General features: G+C 33.9%; 4 protein-coding genes and 1 pseudogene across 8 annotated transcripts in view; 2 read left to right on the top strand and 3 right to left on the bottom strand.

Annotated features, from left to right (window-relative positions):
* The window catches only part of LOC17889169 (probable LRR receptor-like serine/threonine-protein kinase At2g28960), a 5,180-nt gene extending 3,342 nt beyond the window's left edge, over positions 1-1,838 (bottom strand). The window contains 6 exon segments of the mRNA XM_006296485.2: positions 52-109; positions 112-162; positions 292-773; positions 951-968; positions 1,000-1,546; positions 1,754-1,838. Of these exon segments, the coding sequence (XP_006296547.2) occupies positions 52-109; positions 112-162; positions 292-773; positions 951-968; positions 1,000-1,546; positions 1,754-1,838 (1,241 nt within the window).
* A 1,338-nt stretch (positions 1,839-3,176) lies between these two features.
* LOC17888966 (probable leucine-rich repeat receptor-like protein kinase At2g28990) lies at positions 3,177-7,478 on the bottom strand. Its single transcript, XM_023784251.1, has 13 exons — positions 7,402-7,478; positions 6,784-7,321; positions 5,940-6,415; positions 5,663-5,807; positions 5,506-5,577; positions 5,340-5,411; positions 5,182-5,259; positions 4,880-5,037; positions 4,524-4,774; positions 4,316-4,442; positions 4,128-4,193; positions 3,831-4,020; positions 3,177-3,750 (listed from the first exon to the last, which is right to left on the bottom strand). Exons 1-13 carry the CDS (start codon positions 7,469-7,471, stop codon positions 3,342-3,344), a joined length of 2,652 nt encoding a protein of 883 aa, XP_023640019.1. The 5' UTR covers positions 7,472-7,478; the 3' UTR covers positions 3,177-3,341.
* Positions 7,479-9,248: 1,770 nt separating this feature from the next.
* Positions 9,249-13,701, top strand: LOC17888199 (annotated as a pseudogene).
* A 391-nt stretch (positions 13,702-14,092) lies between these two features.
* On the bottom strand, positions 14,093-18,101 carry LOC17889527 (probable leucine-rich repeat receptor-like protein kinase At2g28990). Its single transcript, XM_006293343.2, has 13 exons — positions 18,032-18,101; positions 17,429-17,966; positions 16,864-17,339; positions 16,625-16,769; positions 16,459-16,530; positions 16,293-16,364; positions 16,128-16,205; positions 15,764-15,924; positions 15,439-15,683; positions 15,219-15,345; positions 15,039-15,110; positions 14,745-14,934; positions 14,093-14,644 (listed from the first exon to the last, which is right to left on the bottom strand). Exons 1-13 carry the CDS (start codon positions 18,099-18,101, stop codon positions 14,236-14,238), a joined length of 2,655 nt encoding a protein of 884 aa, XP_006293405.1. The 3' UTR covers positions 14,093-14,235.
* A 2,388-nt stretch (positions 18,102-20,489) lies between these two features.
* On the top strand, positions 20,490-25,204 carry LOC17887821 (probable LRR receptor-like serine/threonine-protein kinase At2g28960). 5 transcript variants are annotated; one of them, XM_023784198.1, is made up of 13 exons: positions 20,490-20,580; positions 20,851-21,379; positions 21,822-22,297; positions 22,623-22,767; positions 22,878-22,949; positions 23,035-23,106; positions 23,185-23,262; positions 23,367-23,521; positions 23,639-23,853; positions 23,953-24,079; positions 24,163-24,228; positions 24,315-24,504; positions 24,585-25,204. In XM_023784198.1, exons 1-13 carry the CDS (start codon positions 20,490-20,492, stop codon positions 24,997-24,999), a joined length of 2,631 nt encoding a protein of 876 aa, XP_023639966.1. In that variant the 3' UTR covers positions 25,000-25,204. The 5 variants fall into 5 exon arrangements, with proteins under 5 accessions (XP_023639966.1, XP_023639965.1, XP_006295675.1 ...); XM_023784197.1 differs by having other exon boundaries at positions 23,621-23,853; positions 24,166-24,228; XM_006295613.2 differs by having other exon boundaries at positions 23,621-23,853.
* Positions 25,205-27,391: the final 2,187 nt, after the last annotated feature.

Genomic DNA, 27,391 nt, shown 5'->3' with positions numbered 1-27,391 from the left:
TACGAGACGTAGAGAGAGAGAGAGAGAGAGAGAGAGAGAGAGAGATCTTACAAGGAAATTATTCTTGGAGTAGATTTATTAGAATAGCTGCATTCTATAGAATCCCATGCCAACTTATTATGTTCAGTCGATATGCAGCTTCGATATTCTTGATAGCAACAACTGGCGTATAAGTAACATTGTACATACATATATATGCAACGTTATAGTAGGCCATAAGAGTAGGACATTAGGGATGGAATAATTTGGTTATTGTATAAACAAATACTAATATTAGGTTGGGGTTCATACCATCGTCCAAAAACGTTTCTGAAACTGGGAACTCCATAACCGTGTAAACCTCATAAGCGTTAAGCAATGGTGGAAGAGTTGACCTCCTTGTCCTCACCAACTCCATGTCGCACGATAGACCATCACATTTATTTGGTGAGGTGTTGAATACGGTTTCTATCTGTAACTTCTTAGGACTATACGCTGAATTTGTGATGTTTCCATTCCATGAAATGTCAAATTCTCTGATATCGTTGGCCTGAAGGTTCTCGATCTCAGCAAAGTGAAGATAAATCACAATATTGTCACTGGGATTACCTGAAGACCCGCCACCAAATCGAAATGTTTCACGGGCATTTTTGGACTTTGCACCGGACCTAGCTATAACTTGAGGTAGTCGAAAGGGATTAGAAGAATTCACAGTAAGGGTGGTGTTTATTTCTAACTCTCCAGGATAGTAGTAGTTACTAGACCATTGACGATCGTAGACATCATCAGGGTACCTGTCACAAATAACATTTATGTTGGCCATATATGTATAAATATATATTCTCTGCAAAATTTCTTGTAAAGTAGAATTGTGCAATTTCAATGTCAAAACATGACTGAAGTTTTGGTAAAAAAAAGTAAAAGCACTGAATTTTTTTGGCATGGAATAAAATTGATGAGAGTTAACATACCGTAAATCCGTAGTAGTTCTTAACAGAAAATAAAAACACATACCGTAACCGTGCCATCATCATTATGTCGGGCCTATAGTAGTGCCGATATACAAGTTTCAAGGACCCTGGATCCGTAGAATATGCATCTTTCTGTAAAGGCCGTAGTTCCAAGGTTGATATGAAAGGTGTTGTTGTTCCTGTCTTGACAAGGCAAATCTGCAAGGAGTTTGACTTCGATGTGTGAATTATCTCAATCTGTGGTTGATCACTGAAATCATTGAAATCATTCTCATGCACGGTACTCCAATAATTAGTCCCGACATAAACATCAAATCTTGGATATATATTACGGCCATCATAATTTCCATATCCAAATCCAGCTCTAATTAGATAATTGATGCCCTGCATAACACCTAGATTATAGCAGTTCCGTGTTCCATCTGGAAAATATCTCAAAGCGTTATACTGTTTATATGTATAAACCCATTCAGTAGCGATTGTACCACGTTTTCCAGTTTGGATGAAATCAGCGTCAGATGTATAATTTAATTTGGTCGTTGGTTCCGTATATGGAGACTTCTTCGGGGGTAACCCACAATCCAAACTAATGAATCCTGGAAAGATATAAAAACACACATAAAAACAGCAATGGTGACCAAAAAAAAAAAAAAAAAACAGCAATAAAAACAGACTGGTAATGGAAGATTTTTTGTCTTCCATCTTAATTATGGAAAATTTTCAAGTTTTCAAAGATAGTTCAACAAACAAAAATAGTAAGTACTGCACGAATATTAAATTTATAACCAGTACAATGCCCATACCTTGTTGATCCTGAGCATGAACAAGATGTAAAAAGAAAAAACTTATGACTATCAGGGCCCCTTTTTGTCCATGATGGCCATCCATTTTCAATATAACTCAAAATAGTCGTAGAAATGTTTAACTCTGGTTCGTAACCTTATAAGTTGAAGATAATAACATTATAACAATATAAATCGTAAGAGCTTCGTAAAAGTCTCGAAAAGTATGACGATTTAATATATCCATGTTGTCTAAATAATAGTAACACGAACAAGTTGAGTTTAATTTAAAGATCGATCACCATATACGACAAAGCAAATGCCCCGCAGGTAAACGACGTGCCTACAACATAATATGACACCTAATAGGGCTTCTGAATTTTTTTTTTTTTTTTAATGAATGCAAAATTTATTCAACCAAAAAATATAACTTGTTTACAATAGGACTTCTGAAATTGCCACGGTCCATAAATGTAACGTACGTGGAGGTGGAGTTCATGTAACCGAAATTAAGTAACTGACCTTTTAAGATGGGGAAAAATGTTAATAAAATTCCCAACTTACCATTTTTGGTCATTTTAATCCTCAATTATTATTGTGGTCATTCAAAACCCAGACTTCTCGTTGACGTTGTTTTTAAACCACCAACTTCTGTTTACCGAACCAGATTATACATGTCGTTAAATCCTTTAACAGACGACTTAACAGCTGTTTATGGTTGTTTAACAGTCTCTGTTAACTTCAAAACGACGACGTTTTGGTTTTAGCGAACCACCAAAACCTCCAAATCAAAAATCAAATCCCTAGAATCCCTTTTTCCCCCAAATCGAAACTCCTTCTCCCCCAAAAACCTCTCATTTCGAATTCATCTTCTCCTTTCCCCAAATTGAAACTCCTTCTCCCCCAAAGAAATCACGGATCACAACCCCAAGGAGAATCACAAGGAGAAGCTCAAGGACTTCGAAATTAGAGGATTTTGGGGGAGAAGGAGTTTCGATTTGGGGAAAAAGGGGATTCTAGGGATTTGATTTTTGATTTGGGGGTTTTGGTGGTTCGTTAAAACCAAAACGTCGTCGTTTTTGGAGTTAACAGAGACTATTAAACGACCATAAATGGCTGTTAAGTCGTCTGTTAAAGGATTTAACGACATGTATAATTTGACTCGGTCAATAGAAGTTGGTGGTTTTAAAACAACGTCAACGAAAAGTCTGGGTTTTGAATGGCCACCGTAATAGTTGAAGATTAAAATGGACAAAAATGGTAAGTTGGGGATCTTATTAACATTTTTCCCTTTTAAGATGGCGAGAAACACAACATGGCTTATCTATAATATTTTATGTTACGAGCAGTTTACGAGGGAGAAAGGCTAGTTTTGATCATGATGATATATCCTTCTACCATGTGTTATTTTTGTAAAAATGAAAATATGTTATGTGCACTTCAGCATACAATTTTTTGAGGATTCAAATGTTATCTACAAGAACCTAAAACAAATTACAAAAAAGATAATTGAGTATCGCATCAAATCCAATAATCAGTTCAAATAAGCTTTAATAAAGATTCATCAAAATATATCCAGCAATGGTAAAATTCATTTTTGACGAACTTCCTAGCGTGCTTTAGGGATCACCTCGGTGTCAATATCCATGCTGAATTCGATGGAGCTCATTGAGTTCATTTCTCGACTCCCTCCTGTCCTTGAGTTCTCAGATATCACACACTCTTTAAGATCATTAACAACTTGGGACATGCTTGGTCTTCTTGCAGAAGAATGATTCACACATGACATTGCTAATTCAATAGCCTTCCATACAGAACCAACGTCGTATTCTCCTTGGAGGTTCGGGTCTATAATATTTCCAATATCTCCTGTTCTTACAATAAATCCAACCCATTCTACTATGTGAGGCTTTCCGCGAGTTTGGTCGATTATACGACGGTTTGTAATGATCTCCAATAGTACAATTCCAAAACTGTAAACATCACTTTTCTCTGTCAACCAATTTGTTTGATAGTACCTACAAAACAAAACATGGAATATGGTTTATATCTATTGACTATGAAAAGTGATGATGTTCAATATAAATCAAAAACTCACTCAGGATCAAGATAACCAGGAGTTCCAGCAACAACAGTTGATACATGTGTTTCGTTTCCAATAAGAAATGATCTTGAAAGCCCGAAATCGGCTAATTTGGCTTGGAAACGTTCATCTAAAAGTATGTTTGTACTTTTTATATCTCTGTGAACCATTGGTGGTTTGCATCCAGTGTGTAAGTACTCCAATCCTACATCAAACAAAATAATACCAAAAAAAAGGCAAATGAAATAATGAATGTTATAATGAACAAAATAATTGTATTAAAAATGTAAAAAAATCTTAATTATAGTGTACCTAATGCTGCATCCAAAACTACTTTTAACCTGCTTTCCCAGCTCAAGACAAATCCACCACGCTTTCCTGTAACAATCGGACAGTATTAATTACATGTAGCTTGAAGTGTTGTCTTTGTTTCAAATGTGACCTTAGATATCACAAATTTTTTATTTTATTTTTGTAAATCGGTAAATATGTTCAAGTACCTGACAAATGTTGCTTTAAGTCTCCATTTGGCATGTATTCATAAATAAGGGCCAAATGTTCTCCTTCATCACAGTACCCAACAAGACTCACTAAATTTATATGGTGCACTCTCATTAGAAGTTCCACCTAACCAACCATCCATTAACGAAAAAAGTTACACATTATTTGGATTTCTTTAATTTAGAAAATATTTGGAAAAATTATTACCTCAGCCTTGAAATGTTTATAGCCTTGAGATGATGACTGAGAGAGCAATTTAACAGCTACTTGTTGAGTGTCATTAACACAACCATGATAAACAACTCCAAACCCTCCTTCACCAAGAACTCTTTGAAAGTTATTTGTCATTTCTTGAACCTCGACATAAGTAAACTTTATCTTTTTGGACATAAACGATGTTTCCGACTGTTTAGAGTGTCCAACATCTGCTAGTGGCACACTTGGTGAAGCATGTAGATCTACACAATATAATGTTAGGTTTTGCATATATATATATATATATATATATATATATATTTATATGTTTCATGAAATTTCTCTCATGATTATGGCTCAAACTTTACCTGAAGGCACTTTCTTCTTTCGGAAAACAAAAAAGAGAACCACAAGCACCACTACAACAAGCACGGATGCAACTGATGCAACAACAGGTAGCAGTAAACTATTTTTCTCTTTTTGATTGCATGAACTAAATTTGCATAGCTCTGGATTTCCATCAAGTCTACAAAAAAAAACATGTAATATTGAAGTTGTTAAATTAATGCGCTATGTAGAGTTGGAAGGAACATAATCAAATTGTTGGAGTACATATACAAAAACTTATATATGGCATGTCCCGTAAAATAAATAATGATAGAGACCTTACATTAACACGAGTCCTTCCTTTTTTCTGTCAAGAAGAGTCTGAGGAACTGAACCACTGAGATTGTTCCCACTTAAGTTTCTATTGAAAAAGCAAACCATTATGTACATTGCGTGTATATATACAGGCAAAATGTTCATTCTCTTTTTTAGAAAGCTTACATGAAAGACAACGATTTAACGTTGGCAAGAAAAGCAGGAACAGGTCCCGTCAAACCGTTATTAGACAAATCCCTGCGCGCGTAAAACATTGGAAAAATACGGCTTTCGAATCGCTTCGAGACAGATCATTCTTGATTTTGATAACTCAAGAATATAAAATACTTACAGCTTTTGTATTTGCGTTAGATTCTGAAAAATTGGGGCTATGCTCCCAGTTAATCCACTTGATGAAAAATTTCTAATTAAGCACAAGCCAAAATAGTTATTAAAACAAAAAAAAAAGTAACTTACAAGATGATATGTTTGTGAGTAGATAGTCTTACAAGGAAACTATTCTTGGCGGTGTGGAGGTATCTACGTAAGTGCATGTTAGATTATCCCAGACTAACTCTTGAGGGAGACATGGATCTCCTTGCCAACTTGTTTTCGTTAGACCGTAAGTAGCTTTGATTTTCTTGATAGCAGCAACTAACATAAACATTAGAAAATGAGAAATGTAAATTTATAACTAACATTAATCTCAAGATTATCCCTCATTTATATAAATAAAAATAGAAAAGTTAACGGAAGTATTGAATTAATATAGTTTGGGTGAGATACCATCACTTGGGGGTGTTTCCAATAACGAGAATTCGATAACAGTGTAAGCCTCAAGAGTGTTGATGAGAGGTGGAAGGGTTGAATTAGGAGTTCGTATTAGCTGTAAACTGCAACCTCCAGAGTCACATTGCGTCGGTATATCAGTGTATATTGTATATACCTTTAACTTGGTAGGACTAAAGCCTGAATAATTAAAGTTTCCTTTGAAGAAAATATCGAATTCCCTCGTCTCATTGGCTCCAAGCGTTTGTATCTCCGCGAAGTGCATGTATAAGTACACTTCAGCATTAGAGGGTTTGGGTCTCCAGGTGATGATCAATGGCTCACTAGCGTTTTTAGGCGTCGCAGCACTTTGGAGTACAGCTTTTGGAATGTCATATATATTAGTATTGTTTATGTCGAGACTGGTCGTTATCTCCGAATATGGAGAATCGAAGAAGGGATTCCAAAGACGATCATATATGTCATCGCTATACCTGCAAACTAAATAGATTGTATTAGGCAAAATAATAGAGGATTTCTTTTTCAAATTAAGTCTCAAATTGACCTTGTTAGTCTACTTGTTTTAGCTAGACAAGATTATTACAATCATCAATAGCAAATAAAACCTATCATCATGCCATGATCCATGATAGAACCCAAAGGACGGCCCAAGAAAATAGTGGTCACTTTTATTATCGACCAGCCTAGCCAATGACCGACCCAGAAATATTTATTTTACCAAGATAAAATATAACTAAGAAAATAAAATAAAAATTAATAATTTCAAAAAAAAAAAAAAAAAAACTGAAAGAACTATCACTTATTGTTTTAAAAGAAGAAAGAAACAAAGTCGACGACTTACCTATAATATCGACGGGAATTGGAAAAGTACACCCGGAAAGTTAACCTCAGTGAGCCGGAATGTGTGACATAAGTATTATTTCTCAATGGCCTTAGTTCTATGGCTGATATAAATGGAGAGGTTGTTCCAGTTTTAACAAGACATATATCCAAAGAGTTTGACCTTGCTCTGTATATAATCTCCTCTGTTGTACCATTTTGTTTTACTGCCATGTCTATTCTTGCCCACTTGTTAGGACCAAGATAGAGATCGAAGTTTGGAAATTGATTAAGACCATCATAATTTCCATATACGAAGCTGACTGAGACGAGATAGTTTGTGCCACGGTTGACATTGAGACTGTAGCAGTTACGTTTTCCTTCCGGGAAGTATCTCAATGTCAGATACGGTTTTTCGAATATTTTGTTGAGATCTTTGTCGACTCTAGCAGTTTTGCCTGTCTGGATGATAGTGGAATCTGATGTGAACGTTAATCCATTTGAGGGATCACTATAAGGTGAATCTTCTATAGGAAAGCCACAATCCAAACTGATGAAACCTGTTTTATATAAAGATAGATAATCAAGTCAAAGGAAGATCTTTAATCTATGTATATAACTCTCAAAAATTGTTATTTACCTTCTTGAGATTGGGCTCCGACAATAACGACCAAGGTTCCGATCATGACCAACAAAAGATGAGTCTTCATGTTCTCTCTCGATCACTTTCTTGTTTCTATGGAAATCAAGAACAAGACAAAGAATTGCTTAGTAAAAGAGAATTCTAAAAGTCAAGCTTACAAGAAGACTAATTTGAAAGAATAATTTATTATATACATCTGATAGTCACATTCAATGTTAAAGTCGTGGTACCAAACTTAACTAGTATATTTTATTAAGGTTTTTCTATACAAAATTCTTCAAATGACATTTTTTTTTTTTTTTGTAAGTTTACTTTTTCAACTTGTAAGAAATTGGATTAAATTTAAGAAGTCGAAGTCAATGTATAGAAAATTAATACATATTGCAATGTTTAGGATCATCAAATTCCAAATTTCCGCTATGAAAAACATTGCAATATGATGACCTTACAGCATTTCTATGACGAATTTGAGTTGCACTCCGCCATGCCGTTTACATTGCTTAATGTTTGACGAATCGGATTGACCTGATTGTATATGTTTGTCTATTTAATCACTGTAAACCAATTTCTACACGGGGTATGCTTGTTTTAAATTTTGTTTTCCGGTTTTACACTTTGTAGGAATTTTTAAGTATTTTTATGCAATATAAACTTGTTTTATACTTTTATTTTAAATTCTTGCTTATTTCCACATTTCATTATAATAAGCAAAATTCACTCAAAATGCTTTTTGTTTTTGTTATTAGTGAATAGTCGCTTTTGTATAATTATAAAAGCATCAATGCAAAATTAGGTCTACAAAAAAATATTTGGACCAAAAGCAAACCAAAACAAAAAATTGATCCTAGTTAAGAGGTACCAAGATAAACTGAAACCGGCATAAAATACTCGAACGATGCTACGTCTGGTCATACTAATTAAAACCAAATAACCGAACCAAAACAAAATTAGGGATCTGGTTTTGACTGAAACAGTTTTGACCCTTTTTTGTTTTGTACGCATAAAATTTTTCTTTTTCTTTTTTTTTTTGGGTTAAAAAATCGGTTAATTTCTCAAAGTAACCAATCGGAACCGAACGCGCCTAAAACACAAATCTTTTTAGGTTTTATTTGGTTTAAATTTTACCAATCTGAACCAAATTTTAGTCGACTTCTATATGGTTACCAAATTTCATAGAAGACATAGCAAGTTGCAAGTTGTTGACATTATGATATATAGTGTGATATTTCCATTCAAAGTATATATAAATACATAGTGTGATATCAGATTAATTGACAAGTTATTTATTGGTGACATCAAATCAACCAATTTGCCCAATTACAAAATTTTGTAATTCTACATGTTAGTATGAAACTTCTGGAATTAATTTGTTCATGTTAATGTTTCACGTTTCAACTTGGCTTTGCAAAATACACAGTTATAGTCCAACTTGTGGGAAATTTGAATCAATCAAAGTACAAGTTCAAAATTTCATAGACGTATTGTAATGAATTGGCCGTTTCCCATCTAGTTGTTTTTATATATAAGTCGTTGGTGGAATTATATATCATATAGATATAGTTCTTTGACATTATATCAACTTGGCAGGTTATACATTGTTTTAAGCAAAGATAACATCAGGTGCCCTGATTAAATATTCACATAATCACATATTCCCACAAGTTGGACTATAAATGTATATGTTTCTGATTATACGTGATTAACATGAACAGATTATAATTCAAGAATAATTCTACATCATCATGTAGATATACTTTAAATATTTTAGGTGTTTCTTTTCGCAAATCAATATATTATCGTCTCATATCTTCTTGTGTAGGAAAGGTTCGTATGATTACTTGAAAATGGAGTGTCATCGCAAACTATTATTGGCGGTGACCTTCGGAGTTTTTGCCATTATACATCTGGTTCAAGCTCAGCCTGATCAACAAGGTAATCTTCAAAACATTTGTAAATGTATTTTTCATTGGTTCTATAAAATTGGTAAAGTATGATCATGAGTGAAAAGTAAATTACTATAACAATAGTTTACAAACTTATAAGTTTTTACAGTTCCAACCAATTATCTCTATCATACCCACTATTATTTTCATTTTTTTTTTGTTTCATTAGGATTCATCAGTCTAGACTGTGGTTTGCCCCCTGCTGAGTCTCCATATAGGACCCCGTAACCGGATTAACATACTCATCTGACGCTGGTTTCATCCAAAATGGTAAACGCGGTGAAGTCGGGGTTGAAGAGACCTATGTCTACAAGCAGTACAAGGATCTAAGATATTTTCCTGACGGAATACGAAACTGTTATAATCTGAAAGTAAACAAGGGAATCAACTATCTTATAAGAGCTGGTTTCTCCTATGGGAATTATGATGGCCTTAATGTTAATCCCAAGTTTGACTTGCATGTTGGACCTAACATGTGGATAACTGTGGATTTGGAATTCGAAAATGATCGTGAGATCATTTACACAAGTCAAACTTATTGCAGATTTGTCTTGTCAAGACAGGTGAAACTATACCAATGATATCTACGTTAGAGTTACGGCCATTAAGAAATGATTCTTACATGACACAACTCGGTCCACTGAACCTAGTGAACCGTCGGACATATACAAGTGATTCTTTTGGCTTTATACGGTATGTAACGTCAGTTTTACTTTGCAAAGGTTTTTATGATATATTGATATGCTTATACATACGTTTATGATAGCTGTTAATTAGAAATGATTACAATCATATTTCCATCATATATAATGTTATATTAACTTATAAACAGTATAAATTATTTTCATATATAATTGCATATACCTGAAAAACATAATGACTAACTCTAAAATAATCGTCTATTTATTCATGAAAAATCGCTTTATCTTATCTTATTCTTTATTTTTTTAGAAACTAATTTAGTTTTGGTAAGCTAAAATGATACTTTTGTGAAACGAAAATAAATCTCTAAAATGACACTCTTTATGAATATGATAGAGTAACAGTTAACAAGGTCTATTTATGTATGCATGGCTAACCAAAAGTTTTTGTTTCCAGGTATCCTAATGATATATTTGATCGCAAATGGGATCGATATAATTGGGTTGAAACAGATGTAAACACCACTCTCAATGTGACTTCCTCTAATCCTTTTGTAATACCAGATGCTGTAAGTAGATCGGGTATCTCTCCGAGAAATGCCACAAGACCACTGTTCTTTTTCTTGTTTCCTGACAGCGACAGTGACAAAATTAGTGTGTACTTTCATTTCGCCGAGATCCAAACCCTAAAACCAAATGATACTAGAGAATTCGACATCTTATTGGATGGGAATACTATTCAGAAAGCATATAGTCCCAAGGTGTTACAGTCGGAAACAATATACAACACATCGCCACAAAAATGCAAATCAGGCTCATGCGATTTGGACCTCGTAAGAACTGAAAGATCAACTCTTCCACCTTTTATTAATGCTATTGAGGCATTCAATGTTTTGGAATTTCCATATACTGAAACAAATCCAAACGATGGTATGTCACTACTGTTCATTCCTCTATTATATAGCCTGATATATCATATATATATCGTGTATGCTAACTCTTTGACCTCTGTGTTAGTGGCTGCTATGAAGAGTATTCAAGAAATTTATGGAGTGAACATAATAAGTTGGCAGGGAGATCCTTGCGTCTCTGAACTCTTAAAATGGGAAGATATAAAGTGCAGCTACGCAAATAAGTCTACTCCTCCGAGAATTATTGCCTTGTAAGATATATCACTATATATGTTTCCTGTTAAAACTCAAATTTTAGCAAGTATATTTTAAACTCATTCTAAATTTATGTAAACAGAGATTTATCGTCACGCGGCTTAAACGGGCTCATTACACCTGCCTTCCAAAATTTGACCGAGCTTCGAAAATTGTAAATGCGTACTACTTTTTTCATCTTGTACATTATCATTCATCATTCATAAAATCTTTACAAATTCAGAATCATGATTTATAGTCCAAGGCGAACGGAATTAATTTTACGAATGGACTATTTTCTTTATCCTATCAATGGAAAAAAAAAATGACTCTTTTCGACTTTATAAATGTCAGGGATTTATCTAATAACAGTTTTACTGGTGCTGTGCCCAAATTTCTAGCCAGCATGAAGTCATTATCGGTGATGTACGTTGAATTATAACAAACGTTAATTGCCCACATATATTTTCCACTATATTCGGTTGTTGTCATGTAATATTTAATTTCTCTGCACTGACAGAAATTTAAATTGGAACGATCTTACGGGTCCTTTACCGGAAGCCTTACATGATAGAGAAAACAATGGGCTAAAGCTAACGTGAGATTCTCAAAACTGTGTGTGTGTTTTTTTTCCACAAGCATTTGTTTGAGTTACAGTTTATTTAACAACGCTGTTTTTTTCCTTTAAGGATCCAAGGAAACCCAAAGTTTTGTGCTGATGCGTCATGCAAAAATAACAATACTCAAAAGTACGTTTTACCAGTTGTGGCATCGGCAGCTTCTGTCCTCATCATTGTAGCTGTGATAATTCTCATTCTTGTTTCCAAAAAGAAAAGGCCAAGGCAAGGTTCGTAGTTAGTCATTAATGGGATATATCCTTATTGTAACATGAAATGCATGATGACATGAATAAATATTAAGGGATGCCTACTCTCTTAGATTTGTTTTTTTGTTCTTTTCACATCAGATTCTTCATCTAGGGTTCAGCAAGAGTTGCCAAGTAGGCCTGCCATATTTTCGCAAACAAAAAGGTTCACTTTTTCAGAGGTCGTGGCATTTACGGACAACTTTGAAAGAGTTCTTGGAGAAGGAGGGTTTGGAGTAGTGTATCATGGTTCTTTAAATGGTACGCAACCAATAGCTGTTAAACTTCTCTCTCAATCATCAGTGCAAGGCTATAAGGAATTTAAAGCAGAGGTATGTTAAGGTTAATATATAATTCTTATTATCTTATATATGTTATAATTTATATAACTCTACACTACACATGAATATTTCTATATATTCATAAAGAACATCTATATTGGCTCTACATTAATTATGTTTTGATATGGTTGGTTAGGTAGAACTTCTTTTACGGGTTCACCACGTAAATTTGGTAAGTTTGGTTGGATATTGTGATGAAGAAAGCCACTTGGCCCTCCTTTACGAGTATGCACCCAACGGTGACTTAAAACAACATCTCTCAGGTTTAAATTTGGATACACCACAATTCAAAATAAAGATCACTTCCCATATTTTGAAGGTTCATGTTGTCACAACATTACTCAAATATATTTCTTAAATATAGGAGAACGTGGCGGCTCTCCTTTGAACTGGTCAACTAGACTAAAAGTTGTCGTTGAAACTGCACAAGGTTCATTCTAAATTCAGCATCCTTCAATCACTTTACACTGATTGTCTAACATGAATGAATTTAATATATATATAGGATTGGAATACTTGCATACCGGTTGCAAACCTCCAATGGTACATCGCGATGTCAAAACAACAAATATACTTTTAGACGAGCACTTCCAGGCAAAACTAGCAGATTTTGGTCTTTCAAGATCTTTTCCAATTGGAGGTGAAACTCATGTGTCAACAGCAATTGCTGGCACTCCAGGATATCTTGATCCTGAGTAAGTCTTGTATCATTAACTTAATTAGATATAATGATTTTATTATTCCTTTGACATAGAAACTTCCATGTCTTGTTATGTAGATATTATCGAACAAATAGGTTGAATGAAAAGAGTGATGTATACAGCTTTGGAATTGTATTATTGGAGATCATCACAAGTCGGCCTGTGATTCAGCAAACCCGAGAAAAGCCACACATAGCAGCTTGGGTGGGATACATGCTTAGTAAAGGAGATATTGAACAAATTGTGGATCCAAGACTCAATAGAGATTATGAACCTAGTTCTATATGGAAGGCTATTGAGATAGCAATGTCGTGCGTGAATCCATCTTCGGAGAGAAGACCAAACATGTCTCAAGTTGCTAATGAACTAAAGGAGTGTCTGACATTAGACAACTTAAGGGGAGGAGTGAGACAGGACATGGGCTCAAGAAGTTCAGTTGAACTAAGAACAAGCTTTAAAACCGAAGTGACCCCTAATGCGCGATAACGTATTGCCATAATCACTAATGGCAATGCTTTGAAAACTTTTTTTTTATATATATACGAAAATTATCTTCTCGTTGATCATTTATTCGTAAGACTTGGATTGTATTTGATTTACTCCTGCTTGTGCTCGTATATATGTGACATTACGGCTATGTGTGTGGATTTTTTTTGTTTGTCTTTTTTTTGGGTATTGTTTGCGGAATAGTTACTTTTTATGTTTTACTTCCATGGATTGTTAATGTCAAAATTAACTTTTCATGGTTTGTAAACCAATTAATTTCTATGTAGCCTACCTCAAGCCATACAAGAAGTGAAGAAACTGTATCCAACCTTAGGATGTATATTTTTCAGAAGCCAACATGTATTCAAAAGAACCAATTTTTTTATATAAATAAGTTTAATTTAAATACTAAAAATGGAAATCGGTAAAAGAAATGACATATCAAATTTCTAAATTGATTTTATTTTTATCAACTTTATTTCTAATGATATAAGCCTACCACCATATGTTAATGCATTTCATTATGTACTATGCTTTAAATCATTCAGAAGTTTTCCACCACAACCTACATCAAATAACAACAAATTCATTTGAAAGTTATATCAAATCCAATAAACAATTGATACTAAATCCCTTGAAGGTGTTGAATTGAAGATTCCTCGAAAATAAATAAATAACACACTTGTTAAATACATTTTTAACGAACTAACTAGCGTGCTTTAGGGATCACCTCGGTGTCAATATCCATGCTGAATTCGATGGAACTAATTGAGTTCATTTCTCGACTCCCTCCTGTCCTTGAGTTTTCAGATATCACACACTCTTTAAGATCATTAACAACTTGGGACATGCTTGGTCTTCTTGCAGAAGAATGATTCACACATGACATTGCTAATTCAATAGCCTTCCATACAGAACCAACGTCGTAATCTCCTTGGAGGTTCGGGTCTATAATATTCCCAATATCTCCTGTTCTTACAATAAGTCCAACCCATTCTACTATGTGAGGCTTTCCACGAGTCTGGTCGATTATACGACGGTTTGTAATGATCTCCAATAGTACAATTCCAAAACTGTAAACATCACTTTTCTCTGTCAACCAATTTGTTTGGTAATACCTACAAAACAAAACATGGAAGATGCATGGTTTATGGTTTTATAACTATTAACCATAATGTAAGTTTATGGACCAACAAATAATATGAAGTAAATACTCACTCGGGATCAAGATAACCAGGAGTTCCAGCAACAACTGTTGAAACATGTGTTTCATTTCCCATAGGAAAAGATCTCGAAAGCCCGAAATCGGCTAATTTTCCTTCGAAACGTTCGTTCAAAAGTATGTTTGTACTTTTTATATCTCTGTGAACCATTGGTGGTTTGCATCCGGTGTGTAAGTACTCCAACCCTATATTAAAATTTTGACGTGTAAATCATTGAGTGAAATGTTTCACATAGGGTCGTTAACTAATACTAACAGTCTAGAAGTGTTATTAATAATTTAGTGTGTACCTAGTGCTGCATCGACAGCTACTCTTAGTCTACTTTCCCAGCTTAAGACATATCCGGATCCACCACGCTTTCCTGTATCAGACCGATGACATTAGACAAACGTTATGATCTTTTTTGAAATAAAACTTCAAACATTATGGTTCTTTAAAGAAAAAACAAATGGTGTATAAGTTCTTTTACTTGATAAATGTTGTTTTAAGTCTCCATTGGGCATGTACTCGTAGATGAGGGCCAAGTGATCTCCTTCATCACAATAACCAACAAGGCTCACCAAATTTATATGGTGCACTCTCATAAGAAGTTCCACCTGACCAATCATCTATTAGCTAATACTCCTAAATATAGAAAGTACATGTAGACAAAATTGGATTGCGACAAAGATTATCGGATAAAACATTACCTCTGCCTTGAAATGCTTGTATCCTTGAGAAGATGATTGAGAGAGCAATTTAACAGCTACTTGTTGAGTAACATTAACACAACCATGATAAACAACTCCGAACCCTCCTTCACCAAGAACTCTTTGAAAATTATTTGTCATTTCTTGAACCTCGACATAAGTAAACCTTATCTTTTTCGAGAGGAATGATGACTCTTTAGCATGTCCAACATCTACTACGGGCAAGCTTGGTGGTGCTTGTACATCTACAAAATACAATTGCAAATACATTATTCATTGATTTGATAAAATCTCTCTAATCATTATTCACCTCGGTAAGACTCACCTGAAGGCACCTTCTTCTTTCGGAACACAAAAAAGAGACCCACCACAACCACTATTACAATAAGAACAGAGGCAATTGATGCAACCACCGGTACCAACAATCCATTTTTCTCTTTTTGATTGCATGAACTAAGCGTGCATAGCTGTGGATTTCCTTCAAGTCTACAAGGAACATGTAATACCGAAGATTGTTAGATTCAACATGTAGCATACAGATGTGGATGTGGAAAATATATATCTGAACTTTCAAGTACACCTAAGACCATATCTTGTCATAGATAAATCAAAATAATTAAACATTAATTCTAAGTTTTATGCAAGTACTGCCCATTCATGTTTAGTTGATAAATCATGTTTATTCTTACTTTAAGACAAGTCCTTCCTTTTCTCTATCAAGAAGAGTCTGTGGAACTGAACCGGTAAGATTGTTCCCACTCAAGTTTCTGTAAAGGAAAAAATAAAAACCAAATCCAACAAGTTATATAGAGAAACCACATCCAAAATATTATTCTGCTTTCTAGAAAACTTACATCAAAGATAATGATTTGATGTTGGCCAAAAACGCAGGCACAGGTCCAGTCAAACTGTTATTAGACAAATCTCTGTCCAAACATAGATAAATAATAATGGTCGGCCTACATGTCAAGTTCGAGCAAAGAACTCTTGCTTTGATGAGTCAAGAATAGAATTACTTACAGTTCTTGTATGTGCGTTAGATTTTGTAAAATTGGGGATATAGTCCCAGTTAATCCACTTGCTGACAAGTTTCTAAAATACGCAATCACAAATAAAAGAAAAATAACACTTATATTACATAGTACGTAATTTTAAATAATGACCTATGTTTGTGGTATACTCTTACAAGGAAATGATGCTTGGTGGGGTGGAAATATTTGCATAACTGCATCCAAGATTTTCCCAAGATAATTCCTGAGGGAGACATGGATCTCCTTGCCAACTGGTTTTACTCAGACGATAAGTAGCTTTGATGTTCTTGATAGCGGAAACTAACATAAAAAAAATTAGATACAAAAAAAATAAATAGCATATAGGAAGCCAAAATTTAATATGTGGTATTAAGTGCAAGTTTGAGTGAGGTACCATCACTTAGGTTTGTTCCCAATTGTGGGAATTCGATAATAGTGTAAGCCTCAAGAGCGTTGATCAAAGGTGGAAGGGTTGACTTCGGAGTTCTTATAAGCTGTAAATTGCAACCATCTGAATCACATTGCACTGGTGCACTTGTGAAAGCTGTAAATAGCTCAAACTTGCGAGGACTAAAACCGGAATAATTAAAGTTTCCTTTAAAGACAATGTCGAATTCTCTCGTCTCGTTGGCTGCAAGGGTTTGTATCTCGGCGAAATGAAGATAAAAGTAAACTTCAGCATTAGAGGGTCTTGGTTTCCAGGTGATGATGAGCGGCGCACTGACGTTTTTAGGCGTGGCAGCACTTTTGAGTGCGGCCTTTGGTACCTCAAATGAGTCTGAATTGCTTATATTGAGACTAGTTGTTATATATGTATATGAAGAGCTGAAGAATTGATGCCACACACGATCATAGGAGTCATCAGCATACCTACAGTTAAATTTTATTAGGCGACAAATTTTACAATTGCCAATGACAGACAACTCTCAATTATATTGTCTTAAACAAAGTCAACTTACCTTATCTCTCTATCTGAAGTGCTACAATAAACCCGAAAAGAGCTCCTCAGTGATCCCGAATGCGTAACATAAGTATCATTTCTCAGTGGTCGTAGTTCTATAGCTGATATTATTGGTGAGGTTGGTCCTGTTTTAACAAGACAAATATCCAATGAGCTCGACCTCGCTCTATGTATGATCTCCTCGTATGTACCATTTTGTCTTCCTTCCAAATCTATTCTTGCCCACTTATCAGGACCAAGATAGAGATCAAAGTTTGGATATACATTAAGACCATCATAGTTCCCATATATGAAGGTAACCAAGATGAGATAATTTGTGCCACGGTTGACATCAAGACTATAACAATTTCGTTTTCCTTCTGGAAAGTATCTCACCGTCAAATACGGTTTTCGGAACAATTTGTTGAGCTCTTTATCTACTCTACCACTTTTCCCAGTCTGGATATAAGTGGAATCTGATGTGAATGTTAATCCAGTTGAAGGATCACTATAAGGAGATTCCTCAATAGGGAATCCACAATCCAAACTGATGAAACCTGTTCAAGATATAACTCAAGTCAAATGATGAATAAACCATTGAAAGAGCTTATATATAATTTACCTTCTTGTTTTTGGGCTACAACCATAAAGGCAAAGGTTCCAAATATAGCCAACCATAGATGTCTCCTCATCTTCTTGGAAAGCTTATATGGAAATCAAGAAAATCAAGAACATAACAAAAACTTCGTTTAGTGAAAGAAGAAAAAAACTACGTAAATGAGATATTTCTGTTAATTTTTGAAGCACATTGGAAGGAATTATTCGTTTAAAAGTCAACTTAGACCAAACTTAAAGAATGAATAATTGCGAGAATTTTTGTTAATTTTGGTTTGATTGTGTTTATATATTTGACACGTTCCTCCAACCTCAAATTAAATTGTGTTTAATCTTTCAATCAGTTTTGCTAACTATCATAGATGCATTAAACATGCATGTCATCGATACTATATCGAGTAAGTAAATAAATATGATGCGAGTTATTATACTTACTTGATATATACCGATATGCGTTTGACATAAGCGGCAAGCTACATTTAAACTTATATTATGGTAAATCAAGAAACGACTTTTTTTTTCTTAAGCTGTCAAGAAACGACTGATCATAGTTTATTTTCAAAGATCAAGACCTTTACAATATTGTAGGGGTATATATGGCGATTATGATTGACGTGAAAGTCAACATATTCTATTTAATCCATCAAGTTGTTGTTAAATACAAGATGTTGAAGTCGTTGGCATTAGATCAACTTAATTTGCAGGTTTTAAATTGTTTAAAACAAAGATTGCATTAGTGTTTTTTTGATTTGGGACGTGCTGGGACGAAGTAACATGAAACGATTCTATTGGATAGCTTTCCCATGCCACCATGCATATGAGTGTTTTTTTTTTTAATTTTAATTTTTCTCAATCTTAAGAGAATTTCTAATTTGTATTAGAAACTAAGAAAGACAACCATATAGTGAGCTAGTAGTCTTTCGTATCAACAAGAGCAATCAGATTACTTTGTATAAACAACACAAGAGATCCATTTTATGTTTTTATAGCATTTCGTAGTTTTTGCCATTTATAAATTATTGTTGCCCTTGTGATTGAATCTACAAGCACAGAAGCTTTATCACCGGTTCGACATATGAACTTTGGAAGGGACAAATTTGAGAAGCAAGCAATTTCCAAAGATGTGTATTCGAAGATCTTAGGTTTAAGGTAGTTAGTATAAATATTCTAGGAGTTGTTCACGAGCCATTCTGAGCACTCTTGTATATTTGTGCAAGATTTTAAATTTGGATGCCATGAAAAGAGCTTAGAAAGTGAGTGTTTTCATTCTCTTACATCTACATAGGTGGGAGTCTAGATATAAAAAATATAGACTTAGATTTGTTCTTAGTTGTGATCAATTCTATTGAAACGAATAGATTGAGTAAGAGCCAAAATAAAAGTATCCTTGTAAAATATAGGTTTATTAATAAAAACAAATATATTAGGTTCGAAATAGTTAGCAAGGTTTTCTAATGCCTACAAAGCAATGGTTTCGAGTTAGGGAGAAATTTTTTAGGGTTCGATTTGTGGCTATATTGCGGATGAGAGCATGCATATTGGTTAAAATCAGTTAGGCTTTAATTCGATTGGTCTTTACGGGAAAACCCAAAAATAAAATTAAAAAGTGTGTTATTTTACTTTTTTTTTCACGAACAAACAACATTACAAAAAATGTCAAAATACAAAAAAAAAATTACATAATATATGCGTTATATAGTAATAAAATATATATATGTTTTTGAAATTGACATATTTCATTTTTTTCCTTTTCATATCAAATATTTGGGAATTGTGTGCGTGACAGCGTGAGTAACTAATTTTTGTTGAACGTCCATGATGATCCACAGACTCCATGAAAAACCTGATGATACTTCGAACAAAATCACCAGATTTGAATTTCACGTACGGTTGACAATATATAATGCAAATGTGACTATGCGAGCTATATATATATATATATATATCATTAGTTACTGCATGTCATTGATACGGTAGAGTATATAAATATGGTGAGAATTAATGATTATACTTAATCGTTGCATTTGGCATAAGCAGCCAGCTATATCTTTAAACTTATACGATGTAACGAATATATTTATTAGTTGAATTTATTTTCGAAGACCAAGAATAAATTTAACATTATTGCAGAGGTATTGCGATTATGATTGAGATGAAAGTCAACAAAATCTATTTAAATCCACCAAGTTGTTGTTCAATACAAGTCCTTGAAGTCTTTGCGCAGAATGAAGCATTGACATTGTTTAAACAAAGATTACATCAGGTTCTTTGATTTATGATTAAAATGTATATATTTTTCGTAAGACCATTTCAGACGTGCTGGGACGAGTAACATGAAACGATTCTATAGGAGAGTTTTATTTTCTACGCCAAAATGTTAAAACATTTGAATTTCTCTTAATCTTGAAGTCAATATATGTTTTCAGATAGTTTTTCATACTAGAAGTTTTTATGTTAACATGAAAATGGAGGGTCATCGACAACTTTTGCTGGTGTTGCTGAGCTTTGGCGCTTTTGCCATTATACATCTCGTTCAGGCTCAGTCTGATCAACAAGGTAGTTTTTGCATTGTTTTTGATATCATTTATTAAAGTATTGTTAGTAATTGCTTCATTCTCACTTCTTGAAGACTTGTAGTTTAGTGTTCTTGATAGACCACTAAAGAATTCACATAAAGACTATAGTTAATAGAGATTTGGTTTAAGAAAATTAAGGGTTCTCTCTTTTTCAGAAGTTTTGATTGTCTTCCATATATATAAGCTACCATGTTCTAACAATAAGGGAATGTTATTTACACTAATAATATACATTTTTGTGACTTGACAGGATTCATCAGTTTGGATTGCGGTTTACCCGCTAATGAGTCTCCTTATACCGAACCTGTGACCGGATTAGTATTCTCATCTGATGTTGATTTCATTTCAACTGGTTTACGCGGTGAAGCTGGGGATGATAACACCTATACCTACAGGCAGTATAAGGATTTGAGATATTTCCCCGACGGTATACGAAACTGTTATAACTTGAAAGTAGAGCAAGGCATCAACTATTTAATAAGAGCCGGGTTCGGTTATGGAAACTATGATGGTCTTAATGTATATCCCAAATTTGATTTACATGTCGGACCTAACATGTGGATCGCGGTGGATTTGGAATTCTCGAATGATGATGAGATCATTTACATGACAAAGTCCAACTTATTGCAGATTTGTCTTGTCAAAACAGGATCAACAATACCAATGATATCAACCTTGGAACTACGTCCATTAAGAAATGATTCCTATATGACGCAATTCGGTCCCTTGAACCTCATTTACCGACGGGCCTATACTAGCAATTCTACGGGTGTTATACGGTATGTTAACTCAGCTCACTTCTATTTTTGGATGTCAAAAAAAAAACTCAGCTTTGCCAACAATTTAACGTTCGTAATCAATCGAGGAAAGATGTTATATCTAACCTTTAGGTTTCTTAGAGAAAACTGTATGTTATTTAGGCTCCGAACGGTAACTACGTTTTTTACTTCAGGAAAAGTGCGTTGCGGTTCAAATAGTAACGGAAATACATATATGTATTTCCGTTACTATTTGAACCGCACTGCACTTCTCCCGCAGTTACCATTCGGAGCCTTAATTTCTAGGATATCTTTTGAAATTATTATAAGAAAAACATGTCAATTTGAGAAATCTAGGAATAATTATGCGAAGTAACATATGCTATTTTCTCTATTTTACAATACCGTACCATTGACCTCATATGATTCCACTCAGCTAATACTAACCCAAATATTATTTCAGCTATCCGGATGATGTCTTTGATCGCAAATGGTCTCGATATGATTGGTTAGAAACTGATGTAAACACAACACTCAACGTCAGATCCTTTAGTCCCTTTCAAGTACCAGAAGCTGTAAGTAGGTCTGGAATTATATCCAAAAATGCTACAAAGCCACTACTGAGATTTTTACTGTCACTAGACGACGACAGTGACAGAGTTAATGTGTACTTTCACTTCGCCGAGATACAAGCCTTAAGAGCCAATGACACTAGAGAATTCGACATTGAATTGGAAAACAATGTTATTAAATCAGCATATAGTCCGACGATGTTACAATCTGATACCGTATACAACCTATCACCGCAAAAATGTAGCTCCGGTTTGTGCTACTTGGATCTCGTTAGAACTCCGAGGTCGACTCTTCCACCATTGATTAATGCTATTGAGGGTTACAAGGTTTTGGACTTTCCATATGCTGAAACAAATCCAAATGATGGTATGTCACTCTATACTCTATAGTCTAATTTACAAAGGGCTTTACTTATATTTACAACTTACAAGTTTTGTTTTACCAAATTAGGAGAACAAATATGGTAGCAAAGCTATAAAATAAATATTACTATGTGTTTTTCGTGTTTGATTTGAACAGTTAGCGTAATATAATGCTAAACATTGTGTTATATGATACTTGATGAAAATATTTGTGAAATTCACATCATTAAAAACACGAAAAAATACATGAACCAACTTTACGATTTTGCAATCTTTTTGTTTTGCTAATTTATAAGAGGGTTAAAAAAAATTTCATGTATTTATGTCAGTCGCTGCTATGAAGGCCATAGAAGCAATTTATGGATTGAAGATGATAAGTTGGCAAGGAGATCCTTGTGTCCCTGAACTATTAAAGTGGGAAGATCTAAAGTGCAGCTACGCAAATAAATCTACACCTCCAAGAATTATTTCCTTGTAAGACTAAGATCACGGTCTCATAAGCATATTGTTTAGTGTTAAAACCTAAAATTTCTATAACAATCTAAGTATCTTAACTTCAAATGTGTTCTTATAATGCAAAACAGAGATTTGTCATCAAGAGGGTTAAAAGGGGTGATATCACCTGCCTTCCAAAATTTAACCGAGCTTCGAAAACTGTAAGAGCTATTGATGTTTTACTTAACGTAACACATGATATAACATATGCATTGTGACATATTTTACGTTTTATAAATGCTATAGGGACTTGTCAAATAATAGTTTTACTGGAGAAGTGCCTGAGTTTCTAGCCAACATGAAGTCATTATCAAACATGTAAGTTGATATAAACAAACATATTTGCCACTTATTTTTAACTTGGCATGGTTGTAATCTTTCTTTACCTTGTCACAGAAATTTAAATTGGAATGATCTTACGAGTCCTCTTCCTAAAGTGTTTCAAGATAGGGAAAAGAATGGGCTAAAACTAACGTAAGTTTTTTCATCCATTATGTATTTTAATTTATCCATCTACTAGCTAGCAACAAGTTTTTTTTAGTTGAGTATTATTTAAACAACACTAATGGTTTTCATAGGATTCAAGGAAATCCAAAGTTGTGTGCTGATGCCTCGTGCAAAAGTAACAATCACAAGTACGTTGTACCAGTTGTTGCATCGGCAGCTTCTGTGCTCATCATTGTAGCTGTGCTTATTCTCATTCTTGTCTTCAAAAAGAGAAGGCCAACGCAAGGTACTTATCATAGATGTATCATGTATATAACTTCATTTTTAAGATGGCACACTAAAATATTTGCTAATCTCGATCATGATGTTTTTTGGCTGTGGACAGTTGATTCATTACCTACAGTTCAACATGAGTTACCAAGTAGACCATCAATATTTAATCAGACGAAAAGGTTCACATATTCAGAGGTGGTAACATTGACAGACAACTTTGAAAGAGTTCTTGGAGAAGGAGGGTTTGGAGTAGTGTATCATGGTTCTTTGAGTGGTACGCAACCAATAGCTGTTAAACTACTCTCTCCATCTTCAGTACAAGGCTATAAGGAATTCAAAGCAGAGGTGTGTTAAGGTTAAAACAAGATGCATATGTTGTAAACTATTTAAACATGTGTCTTCATAAAGAACATCTAAATTATATGTTTTGACATTGTTGGTCAGGTTGAACTTCTTTTGAGAGTTCACCACGTCAATTTGGTAAGTCTTGTTGGGTATTGTGACGAAGAAAGCCACTTGGCCCTCCTTTATGAGTATGCACCCAACGGAGACTTAAAACAGCATCTCTCAGGTTTACATTACAAAATAAATATCACTTGCCATATTTTGATGTTACATGTTTTTACAACATCACTCAAATGTTATGAAATATAGGAGAACGTGGTGGCTCTGCTTTGAAGTGGTCAAGTAGACTAAAAATTGTTGTTGAAACTGCACAAGGTTTGTTTAGACCTATCATTATTGGGGGATAATCATCAATCACTTCACATTGATTATCTAACATGTATAAATTTTTCTTTTTGCAGGATTAGAGTACTTGCATACAGGTTGCAAACCTCCAATGGTACATCGCGATGTCAAAACAACAAATATACTATTAGACGAACACTTCCAAGCAAAACTCGCAGATTTTGGCCTTTCAAGATCTTTTCCAATTGGAGGTGAAACTCATGTTTCAACAGCTGTTGCTGGAACTGCTGGATATTTGGATCCTGAGTAAGTGTTACATCATCGAATTAATTTAGTCCAATATATATGATTTATTAGAAAAATAAATTCCATTTCTTGTTTTGTAGATATTATCGAACGAATAGGTTGAATGAAAAGAGTGATGTATATAGCTTTGGGATTGTATTATTGGAGATCATCACAAGTCGACCGGTGATTCAGCAAACCCGAGAAAAGCCGCACATAGCAGCATGGGTGGGATACATGCTTACTAAAGGAGATATTGAAAACCTTGTGGATCCAAGACTCAATAAAGAAGATTACGAGCCTGCTTCTGTTTGGAAGGCTCTTGAGATAGCAATGTCTTGCGTGAATCCTTCTTCAGAGAAAAGACCAACCATGTCTCAAGTTACTAATGAACTTAAACAATGTCTAACATTAGACAACTCAAAGCGAGGAGGGATCAGAGAAGACATGGGATCAAGAAGTTCTGTTGAAATGAGCACAAGCTTTACAACCGAAATTGCCCCCAAAGCAAGATAACTTATGACCAAAAAGTCTAGTGATCCCTAAGTATCCTTGAAGTTTATATTTTTGGTGGTCATTTATTGGTACAACATTACAACTTCATTGTATTACTTCTGAGTGTGCTCGTACTCGTATGCGACTAAGTCTATTTAGTGTCGGTGTTTTGTTTTGTTTGGTTTGGTTTGTATGATTATATGGAATAGTGGATTTCAAAGACTGACGATTGTTCAGAGTAGCCCTGGGCAAAATATTCGTTAAATTCGCTTCGTTTCGATATTCGTTTCGATTCGATTCGAAAAATTCAAATATCTATGAGAAATTGAACCGAAGCAAATATGAAAATGTAGTATTCGTAAAAACCGAAGCAAATAACAAATATTGATTTTTTTAGTGTCGAATATCCGCTTCGCTTCGTATAGTTATATATATACGTATAAATATAAATCATTATATAATATATATATATATATATATATATTATATGTGTATTTATAGATTTGTGTATATATCTTATAGGCCTCTTATTTAAATTATTATATTTTGGCCTGTTGTTTTTTTTTGCTAAATGTTGTTCTTAAGCAAATAAAATTTTATTAGAAAAATCAATATTAAAAATAAAATGTGAGAATTCGATGGACGGTGGTTACATTTTCTTCTTATTTTGAAAACATGTCAAACAAGAACCTCTAATATCTCATATTTTGCACTTTATATTTATGTACTATATATTTTTTATTTTAAAAAAATAGATGGGTCGAAGCAAAGCGAAGCAAGTAATTCGCAAATATTACGAAAAATATTCGAATATTCGAAGATCCGAATACTCGAAAATTTACGAATCGAAGCAAATAGCAAAATCAACTATTCGGTCGAGGCGAAGCAAATCACAAATATCACAAATTTTCCGAATATTCGCTTCGTGCCCAGGACTAGTTCAGAGTAGAAGACTGAAAATATTTGGACTAAGAAATTAAAAAATTTATTTTGCCATACTATTGATATAATAATGCTAATAAATAAAAAAAAAATAAAAAACATAATCCTGCATGCATGTTAAAACATTGGTAAGAAAAAAATAAACACAGCTATTGAGGGAATCTTAAGACTTTGTGTCTGCCTTTGGAGTTCATCAGGTCAGGTCTAGTCAAAACCGGGCTTCAAAAGCTAAGATGCCAGTTTTTGTCTGTGTCGGTCGGTATGTCCTTATTATTATTCCAATACACATAAAATAATGTAGTAAAATCATTAAATTGTACAGAGAAGAAAAGAAAAGAAAAAGTCGATTGTTGCACAAGATCGACAAATTGGGTTTTGCAGCCCAGAGAAGCTTTAACAGTTTTATTATCACTTTATGGGCCTTTCTTGGTCCTTGGTCCTCCAAAAAACTAGAAAAATATAGAGGTCCTCTAATATAAAACTACTCTTAACATTATGTCTCACACTTTTTTAAAAAATAATTAACGATAATAAATAAACTACTTTTCAAAATCTATCATAATCATAGAAAAAACTATTAGATGTATTTAAATTAAAATGAATAAAGTAAGGAGTAAAGTGAAATTATGTATCATCTAATCAATATTTCTCTGGACCAATCTCATAATTATAAATTAATTGTTCAAATAGTACATCTCTTTAAATATTACTAAAGTTAGGATTCTTAATTATAAAAGTTAAGAAATACGATTCACAACATATTTCAATCTGTATTTGATTCGTAATATGAGAATTCTTTTTGATGAAAATCTTGCAGCTAGGCCCATTCGATAGCAACAAAACAATGTCATGACTCATGAGGGATTGCTAATGCCTGCATAAATATCACATTCTAGACCATCACATTGTCTCGATTATATAAGTTTTTGTCTACTCACATGCATGTCCTATTTTTATCGGACTAGTTAGTTACGGTCACATTTAGTTTACTACAACATTAAAAAATATTTAGTTCCCCTAGAAAAACTCGGGTTCCATGCATTAAAAGAGAAGTAATGAGAGCATATTTATTTTGATTTTCGTTCTAGAAAAATGCTTGGCTCAGTTCATAGCAACGTATCCTGCATATTAAATGTCTTGTTTACCTTTAAACCAACAATACAATTGAATCTATATTTTGTTTGCTTATGATCATATAAGTATTACGTTAAACATCATAACCACAATGAGAAAAGTGTTATTCGCAAATCCGAACGTGTTAAAGTTTCCAAAACTGTATAAGTTGGCTTTCAAAATCAAAATCAGAATGATAGATAATTGATGAAGCTATAGCTTATGTTAAGAGTCAGAAATGATTTGGTATAATCACATGGCGAAACACACAGTATCATAGGGTGGGGACTACCGCATTGGATTCGTAAAACCTCTCTATGAAGAAATTTTCACGATTTTGGCACGTAGCCATACACCA

This window comes from Capsella rubella, unplaced genomic scaffold (assembly GCF_000375325.1).
Source record: "Capsella rubella cultivar Monte Gargano unplaced genomic scaffold, Caprub1_0 scaffold_4, whole genome shotgun sequence".
Taxonomy (NCBI): Eukaryota; Viridiplantae; Streptophyta; class Magnoliopsida; order Brassicales; family Brassicaceae; genus Capsella; species Capsella rubella.
Note: the sequence above shows the minus strand (reverse complement) of the source record. Positions and strands in the feature narration are given on the sequence as shown.